The 9,029-nt window shown below is 44.2% G+C and overlaps 1 protein-coding gene, 2 non-coding genes and 1 pseudogene across 3 annotated transcripts; 2 read left to right on the top strand and 2 right to left on the bottom strand.

The window, feature by feature from the left end:
• The first annotated feature begins 2,314 nt into the window (after positions 1-2,314).
• LOC131449400 (5S ribosomal RNA) lies at positions 2,315-2,433 on the top strand. Its single transcript, XR_009234390.1, has one exon. It is a non-coding gene; the product is annotated as a 5S ribosomal RNA (ribosomal RNA).
• A 133-nt stretch (positions 2,434-2,566) lies between these two features.
• On the bottom strand, positions 2,567-2,767 carry LOC131449761 (U2 spliceosomal RNA; annotated as a pseudogene).
• A 1,410-nt stretch (positions 2,768-4,177) lies between these two features.
• On the top strand, positions 4,178-7,566 carry LOC131449267 (uncharacterized). Its single transcript, XM_058622110.1, has 3 exons — positions 4,178-6,414; positions 6,519-6,611; positions 7,282-7,566. Exons 1-3 carry the CDS (start codon positions 6,061-6,063, stop codon positions 7,564-7,566), a joined length of 732 nt encoding a protein of 243 aa, XP_058478093.1. The 5' UTR covers positions 4,178-6,060.
• Positions 4,432-4,545, bottom strand: LOC131449341 (U5 spliceosomal RNA). Its single transcript, XR_009234333.1, has one exon. It is a non-coding gene; the product is annotated as a U5 spliceosomal RNA (small nuclear RNA).
• Positions 7,567-9,029: the final 1,463 nt, after the last annotated feature.

The raw sequence follows: 9,029 nt of genomic DNA, 5'->3' as shown, positions 1-9,029 counted from the left end.
CCTTACAGGATTGTTTTGAGAACACAGACTGGGGAGTGCTCAAGGAAGGCGCTGACCTAGAGGAATACACGTCATCTGTGCTGTCCTATGTTCACTTCTGCACTGATGCTGTCCTACCCACGAAGACAATAACGTTTTTTCCTAACCAAAAACCGTGGATGGACAGCACAGTGAGGAACCTGCTAAAAGCCCGGAATACAGCGTATAGGTCGGGGGACAGGCTGGCGTATAGCAGGGCCCGGAAAGAACTGAAAAAGGGCATCCAGCTGGCAAAACACCGTTACAAGCAGCGCATTGAGGAGCACTTCAATGACAACAACCCACGTAGTATGTGGAAAGGCATCAGGACCATCACGGACTATAAGCAAAGCGGCCAGCAGGTCAGCCAGGACCCCACTCTGCCTGACACCTTAAACAGCTTCTTTGCACGCTTTGACTCTCCAAGCAGCAGAAGGACTGTACATCTTCCTCAGACAGAGGTACAGCATCAGCCTCTCGTCCTGCAGCTGCACCAGGTGACATCCGTCTTGAGGAAGATCAACATCAGAAAGGCTGCAGGTCCAGATAAGGTGTCAGGTCGGACCCTGAAATCATGTGCTGAACAACTAGCAGGAGTCTTTCTGGACATATTCAACCTGTCTATGCAGCTGTCCACGGTCCCTGTGTGCCTGAAGTCCTCCATCATTGTGCCTGTGCCAAAGAAAAGAACCATCACCTGCCTCAATGATTACCGCCCTGTCGCTCTAACCCCAGTCATCATGAAGTGCTTCGAGAAGATCCTCCTGAAGTACATCAAGGACGCCATCCCTGCTGGGCTGGACGGCCTGCAGTTCGCCTACAGGGAGAACCGTTCTACGGAGGATGCTGTCTCGTTAGCACTTCATACGGCCCAGACTCACCTGCAGCATCCCGACACCTATGTTAGGATGCTATTTGTGGACTTCAGCTCAGCCTTCAACACCGTCCTCCCGGACATGCTGGCCCTGAAACTCCACAACCTGGGTCTGTCAACATCACTCTGCTCCTGGATTAGCGACTTTCTCACCAACAGGCCACAGGTGGTGAGGATAGGGGAGTCCACGTCTGCTCCACTAACCCTCAACACGGGCACGCCGCAAGGCTGTGTGCTCAGCCCTGTCCTCTTCACCCTCTTCACACACGACTGCTCTGCCATCCACTCCACAAACATGGTTGTGAAGTTTGCAGATGACACCACCATAGTGGGTCTCATCTCCAACAACGACGAGACCCACTACAGAGGAGAGGTCCAGAACCTGACCCAGTGGTGCTCCGGGAACAACCTTGTTCTAAACACCAACAAGACCAAGGAGGTCATAGTGGACTACAGGAGGTCCAGGAAGACTGTACACGCTCCGCTCAGCATACATGGAAAGGAGGTGGAGCGTGTAGACAGCATAAAGTTCCTGGGCATCCACATTTCCTCCGACCTCTCCTGGTCTGTGAACACTTCACACCTGGTGAAGAAGGCTCAACAACGGCTCTTCTTTCTCAGGAAGTTGAAGAGGTCTGGGCTCTCTTCCCAACTGCTCATAAACTTCTACAGAGCCACTGTAGAGAGCATCCTGTGTCTCAGCATGACAGTGTGGTATGGCAACTGCACAACACAGGACAGGAAGAACCTAGCCCGGGTGGTGAGGACAGCACAGGGGATTGTGGGATGCCGTCTACCTGATCTGGACTCAGTTTACACTGCCCGAGTCCGGAGAAGGGCCAGACGCATAGCAACAGATTCCACACACCCGGGCTATGCACTGTTTGTACCGCTTCCATCAGGAAAGCGGTACAGAAACATCAAAGCAAAGAACAATAGACTCAGGGACAGCTTCTTCCCCAGAGCTGTGAAAGCAATCGCCCCCCCACAGTGAAAACAATTTGCATCCCTTCTCTACACCCCCCCCCCCCCCCAACACACACACAAGCAGCCACACACACACCCACCCTCCCAAACACACCCCTGCTGACCCCCCCCCCCCCCCAAACCTGCTCAACTCTCCATAAACTGGACCATGTTGCACTAAACTGCACTTTGTAGTTTTATACACTTTACTTTGCACACACTGTACTTTTATATTTTTACATTTTGTTGTGTCTCATTAAGTGTTAAGTCTCTTGTTGTGTCTATTTAAATGCCTTTCGTTATGTCTATTTAAATGTCAAGTCCTTCGTTCGTTATTTTTGCTATTTTATGTGTACCTAAAGCCGGGATTCTCTGCAAAAATTTCATTATGTCTCATAATGACAATAAAAAAAAAACTTCTTGATTATAAAAGGAGTCTGTGTCACCTGCCCGTCGGCTTACGGCCACACCACCCTGAGCACGCCCGATCTCGTCTGATCTCGGAAGCTAAGCAGGGTCGGGCCTGGTTAGTACTTGGATGGGAGACTGCCTGGGAATACCGGGTGCTGTATGCTTTTACACTGCAGCACGCTTTACACTGCTGCCTCCTTACAAGAAACGTGGGCTTGCAATTACGTTGACGCACGGGCACACATTAATGTCCTTCCAGTTTCAGCCTTGCTTTGGTTTTCACAGAAAAAAAAAAGAGAACGGTGCACCGTTCCTGGTGGCACTGCAATACCAGGTCAATGCAAGGAGTGAAGAGAGCAAGCCCCAGGCTTCACCGCCTAATGCTCAAAAATGCATTTAATATTTAATCCCCATATAGAGGACATATCAGATATTAAACTGATAAGAACAGATACTACACTTGATCTTAGCCAAAAGCAGTGCCGGCCCTGAGTAATTTGGTGCCCTAGGCAAGATTTTAGCTGGTGCCCCCTTGCATCGCTGCAGTCAATTTCACAATCAACTTTCATACAATCACACAGAAACTGCATGTGTGTACTCAAGATTTTATTTCTTTGAGTAAAAAATATCACACCAAATAAGGCAAACATATTAAGCCGAACACTGCACACGAAAACAAGTGACATAAAATGAATTAAAAATACAATTTAAATATAGTATTGCACAAAATAATAAATTATGAAACCAGTGCAGACATAACAACACACACTATTGCACACAGTATAAGAAAAAAAAATGAGAGACCTCTTGATTCACCGGGCTGTGCAGAGGTAGACGGGACAGGAGTACCTGATGCTGTGTCACTGGGCTGTGCAGAGGTAGACAGGACAGCAGCACCTGATGCTGTGTCACTCGGGGTGGTACTGAAATATTTTAAAAGTGCATCTGAAGAGAGAAGAGAAGTATATGTATGTGATGACTGCATGTTAATAAAAAAAACAGATGCTTGGTGTGCTATACATGAGACTAACATAGACTAATAATGAAAATGTGATGAGATTCATTCAACTTTATTGTCATTGCAATGCAATTCAGTCTAACCACAGTGCAAAAACCAGTATATGCATATATAGCCTATGAATGATATGGGAAAGCTAAGGTATGAAATATTAACTGTCATACACTTTAACTGCACTTTAACACTGATGTAAACTTTAACCAACATAAACTGTGACACATAAAACCAAAGGCTTACAACCACCCTATTACAAAGGGGATGGACAACTAAAAGCCTTTTAGCTGACATACAAGCAGGAAAGACCTGTAAAATAACACCTGAACAGGCCTAACGTTAAGTTTCCAAACGTCCCTGATGAATTTAAGGTGTAGTAACATTAACACACGTCAACTCAGCTATTTATTGATTATTAAACAATGTTGCTATTGTCCGAAGTAAGCTAGCAAGCTAACACTCTGCTCCAACAACGGTAACTACAATGCATTGAACTATTAATTTCATGCACTTCATCACATTGACATTACTGTACCTCTATCTTTTTCACGTTTTTCGTCCTCTTCTTTCCTTCTTTTCCTTCCTTGGGCGCCGGATGGCTTCAGTCTTTTGGACATAATTTCGATACAGTGTCATTAATCTTTTTCTTCGTCTCTGGGTCACGGTCCGGTCAGATTCAGGCAGCTGGCCTCTTGACCCCGCCCCCCTCACCTCTGTGAGCAACGGCTCGTTTCACCCAGAAAAAAGGCTTCTGCATTATTTAATAGTCTTTGCTATGACTTTATGTTGCTGTGGGCTTATATAATATTTCGAATATATATATATAGTATATATTTTTATTTTTTTATTTTTTATTTTTTCCCCGTTTTCGGCGCCCCCTACGGATGACGGCGCCCCTAGCATTTGCCTATACTGCCTATGCCCAGGGCCGGCTATGCCCAAAAGGCCGAGAAGCAATGGCCCACAAGTGTCTGGGGCCAACTCAAATTCTTGGCACACAAGTTACTTGTTGTGGTGCCATGTTTGTAAGTGTGCATAGCAAACGCTGCTGCTGATCACCTCCGCCCCAAGGTAATCTAAGTGCACCTCTGAGTCTTGAATCAAGACTCATGATAGACAGCTGCTTGACATTTGACACACTCAAAGGGCGCAGCCATACAGCAAAGCCCACCAAAAATCACTTAAACTCTTGAACGTTCCTCTCCACGGAAATCTTTAGTAAAAGGGCGAAAGACTTGTGCATTTTGAAGAAAAACCAGAGTCAACATAGCTCCTCTCCTTGAGAGCAGCCAAGGAGTCTATCCGCCGGAGTCAACGCAGTCTCGGTCGGCCCGGCCGGCCACCATGGGACAGCCTTTCTTCAATGTTTTTGGTTTGTCGGCCATTAAACCGCCCACATTTGACTGCATGTTTGGAAGCGCATTCTTACTGTTGGTTGTGTGCTGCAGTTTTCTATCGATCGCTGAGGCTGTGGCACATTTGAAGCGGCAGCTTCAGCAGCAGACTCAGGAAGACAAAGACTCAGGAAGACAAAGACAAAGGAGTCTAAACCGGAGTCTAACAATGAGGCTAATGAGGCCAAGTACCTGGCTGCAATTGTTTTTCTAACTTTCACATATGTGCACTTTTTCCATTCCTGTTTATGTTTCCTCTCGCAGATATTACAAACCTCACATTCACTCACAGCATCACCGTAATCTATCCTCACTTATATATCCCACCCGCTCCTCACACATCCAACACCTTGTTGCAGGGGGCCTGTGTGCCAGTCAGCTACACGCAAGACTGAGTTCATCTCTGGCTTTGCTACTGAGCAATGCCTGGACTTCCTTGCTCTCACTGAGACTTGGATACTACCCTCCAACACAGCCACCCCTGTGGCTCTCTCCTCCACCCACTCTTTCTCCCACACACCCAGATCCACTGGAAGAGGTGGTGAGACAGGTCTGCTCATCAACCCCAGCTGGACTTTCACTCTTTACCCACTGCCACACTTCTCTTCACAGTCATTTGAATGTCATGCTGTAACTATAACTCACCTAGTAAAACTAATCATTGTTCTCATCTACCGTCCACCAGGCCCATTGGGACACTTCTTGGAGGAACTGATGTCCTCCTTTCAAACATCGCAGAAAATGGCCCACCACTTGTTCTTCTTGGCGACTTCAACATCCAGTCAGAGTAGTCATCCGATCTACTTATTTTAATTTCCTCTCTTTCTCTCTCACTTGCTCCTTCTCCACCAACTCAAAAAGCTGGCAACCACCTTGACCTAATTTTCACCAGAAACTGCTCCACCTCTAACCTCAAGGTAACTCTACTTCATGTCTCTGGTCATTTCTTCATATCCTACTCTCTCCCACTCTCCCAATCTGATGATCTCATCTCATCAGATATTGCACTTGTCCGTCTTAACATTCGATCTCTCTCCCCCTCCTCTCTGTCCTCAACTGTTCTATCAGCACTTCCTTCAGCTGACTCCTTCTCCCTCATGCATCCCTCTCTTGTTTACATGTTGCACAACATCCAAAGGATACGACCTCTTCTAACCCAGAAGGCAGCACAGGTTCTGGCCCAGCCTCTTGTCATCTCACGCTTGGACTACTGCAACTCCCTCCTGGCTGGTCTCCCTGCGTGTTCCATATGACCTCTGCAACTCATCCAGAATGCAGCAGCTCGACTGGTCTTCAACTTACCAAAATTCTCCCACACTACACCGCTCCTCCACTCCCTTCACTGGCTTCCTATAGCTGTTCGCATCCGCTTCAAGACTCGATCCATGCTACAAACGGATCCGGTCCAGCCTATTTCACCATTCAAGTGCCACAACTGCAACAACAATCAACTTTCTACTGAGACAGACAAACCCAACTTAAAGGGTTTTTTCGATCAGTTTGATCAAACCTTAATTATTTTGGAAGATTATTTGTTCTTTATTCAATACATATTTGATACTTGCTCTGCTTTCCTTTTCCAGATCAACGCTGAGTTTATGCGAATTACAACAGTTCCCTTGGAGACAAAGTTCTTGGCGCAGTTGGACAAGCACATGTCCAAACTGCTGGATGTCATCAGGAGCAAGGGAGGACGTGTGCAAGAACAGACCAAGAGGACCTTGCAGGTTTTAGATGAGGTATCTATGTATAAGTTGGTTATCAGTGGGATCCATAGTTGAATAGTTGGTGTGTGTGTGTGTGCTGTGTGTGCTTTTAATAAGTTGTAACTGTTCTCACTCAGACTGTGGACATCACAATAAGAAGAGAGTGCATCCTTAAATCTTTGATGATCTACCTGGGTGAACCTGTTCATCACCTCATCAAAGAATACCAGGTAAGGGCATCTCTCTCACTAACACAGACAACATCCACACACCCGTTATTGTTGAGATGCAGCATAGCACTGTATATTTTAATAAACATTCATTTGATTTGTGACTATTTAAATGTTATGGCTGGGTTAGTTTTAGTTTTTTTTATTTTGAAACTGAGAGCTCTTGCTTCTGTTATTTATCCAGTAAAATGTCCAGTGTTTAAGAAATGGGGAGACAAACTGTAGTGCCCCAAAAAATTGCTTTCGTCAAGATTTAGTTTGAGCCCTTTTCTCAACCATTTCAGAACTTTCAATCTTCATGTACATCTTTTACTCTAATCTCCACCACTTCAGGCATTTTTTAAATAATTTCATGTCATTCAACGTCCTTTAAATCCTTCCAATCAGCTATTGCTTCTGCTATGTTAACGTTACTTCAGCAATCTTCAACTGTTGCACTTAAACATGCCTTTTCAACATATCAGCTGCTTTGAGCGCTTTGAAAACCATTCATCTCTCAACTTAAAAGTTTTACTTTTTAGCTATAGCATCAGCATTTTCAGCAATGCCTCAGCAGTTTCTTCAGTGGATTCAGCATTGCTTCAACAATGGTGTTCATTGTTGAACATGCATTGTCTTCAGGAAATGCTCCTTCTAGTTGTCCTCATTTGTTGTTTTTTGTGTTATGCAGGAAAATGAAGCTGACGAACTGGAGCAGGCAACGATGGCTATCGTTGTCAGTGGACAAGAGGACATTAAAATAGTCATCGATGGAATAGAGGTCCTGAAAGAGGTGCCCACAACTGCTGCGGCTGTTGCAATGTTCTTCGGGCTCACCTACACACTCAAACTAAAATATCCGAAAAATTTGCAGCACACCCTTGAATTTGTGCAAAAAGTCCTGATGGAGCTTGGTGGAAAAAATATGTCCCCAAAAGTTCATAGGCTGAGCACCCTGCTTTACAACCCAGAGTAGGCAGAGTTGAATTCAACTCACTCGCCTGATTTTGTTTTCCCATTGCTGAGAACAATTTATAATGTTTCTACAACCAAGACTTTGTACCCTTTTGAGGTTGGTGTTCGGAGTTTGCACTTGCATGACAGCATTTCCACTGCAATATTGACAAAAGTTTCTGCCCAAGTTATCACAGGCACGAGTGGGCAGTGTGCTGAAAACTGGAGAGTGACTGCATTTGCACTGCAGTGTTTGCACAGATTTTTGAATGTCAGATTTTTTAGCCCAAGAGAGGGCCAGGAGCTACCTCACATGTTTGCATTGAATTAAGGAGATTCACACAAATCATCTGACAACACTTTATTTTAAGGAATAATACCTGTATTACGTTCCATTTTGAAATAGGACAATTTTCTGATTTTGTTTTTAGGAGCATTTTCTGTTACTATTAGTAACTTATTTTAGTCAGTATTTAATTTACATTTTCAAGCGAACAAACTGCATGTATGGTACATTTGGTTCTCGCTGAACAGAAACAGACATTTCTTGATTGCTCTTTGTATTTGAGAAGGACTGTTCTAAAGGACTATGTTTAACTATTTTGGGGAAGCAATACAGTTATTGAAAAATGTTTTATTCAACAATAAAAAATGTGTTGAAAAGGAATGTTTTCTGAGTATTTAAATCAAAGTGTATTAAAAGTAATTCTATATACATTAAATGATGACAACTTAAGAAAAACAGTTTGCTTCCACTTTCAAAAGTCATTTGCATGGATTTAAAGTATTCAGGTTTAATGAAGTGGATTATTTACATCAAGTAATAAAACCAATGTAATTATTTTAATTTTGGAAAACTTAAATAATTGGTTTGCTTCACCTTCAGAAATTGGTTTACAAGTTAATTATTTCAGGTAAAACAAAATTAATTATTTACATTCATGTCAATGCTATAATATTAGGTGTGACAGATTACTTCAATTTTTTTAAGTTGAGCCAATGTTTCATTTTTTTCAGTGTGCTCCTGGTCTCTCTCTCTCTTCTGTCTCTACCTCATCTCCCTCTTGTCCTTTCTCTCCCCCCTTTCTGTCCCCCACCTCTCCTCTGTCTACCATTTTCCTTTCACACCAACCGGTCAGGGGAAGAGGGCCGCACATCTCTGAGCCTGGTTCTGTCAGAGATTTCTTCCTGTTAAGAAGGAGTTTTTTCTTTCCCTCTAACTTTGCGCAGGGACACCGCTGAAAATAACTAGAACTGAAAATAACTAGGACTGAAAATAACTAGTACCGCAAGCGGTGAATGAACGGGAGATGAGCTAGAGGACTCGCGGCAACGTGGCCACACGGAGAGTCGCGAGCTCTCAAGCTCAAACCCGTTCAGAGCCGCTTGCGCTACTAGTTTATACTTTCATTAATTTTTCAGCTTCTTAAATGTAAAACAAAAACAATCTCTCACCTGGGTGGAAACAGCATCAGCAGGATAAGC

This window comes from Solea solea, unplaced genomic scaffold (assembly GCF_958295425.1).
Source record: "Solea solea unplaced genomic scaffold, fSolSol10.1 scaffold_25, whole genome shotgun sequence".
NCBI classification, from domain to species: Eukaryota; Metazoa; Chordata; class Actinopteri; order Pleuronectiformes; family Soleidae; genus Solea; species Solea solea.
Note: the sequence above shows the minus strand (reverse complement) of the source record. Positions and strands in the feature narration are given on the sequence as shown.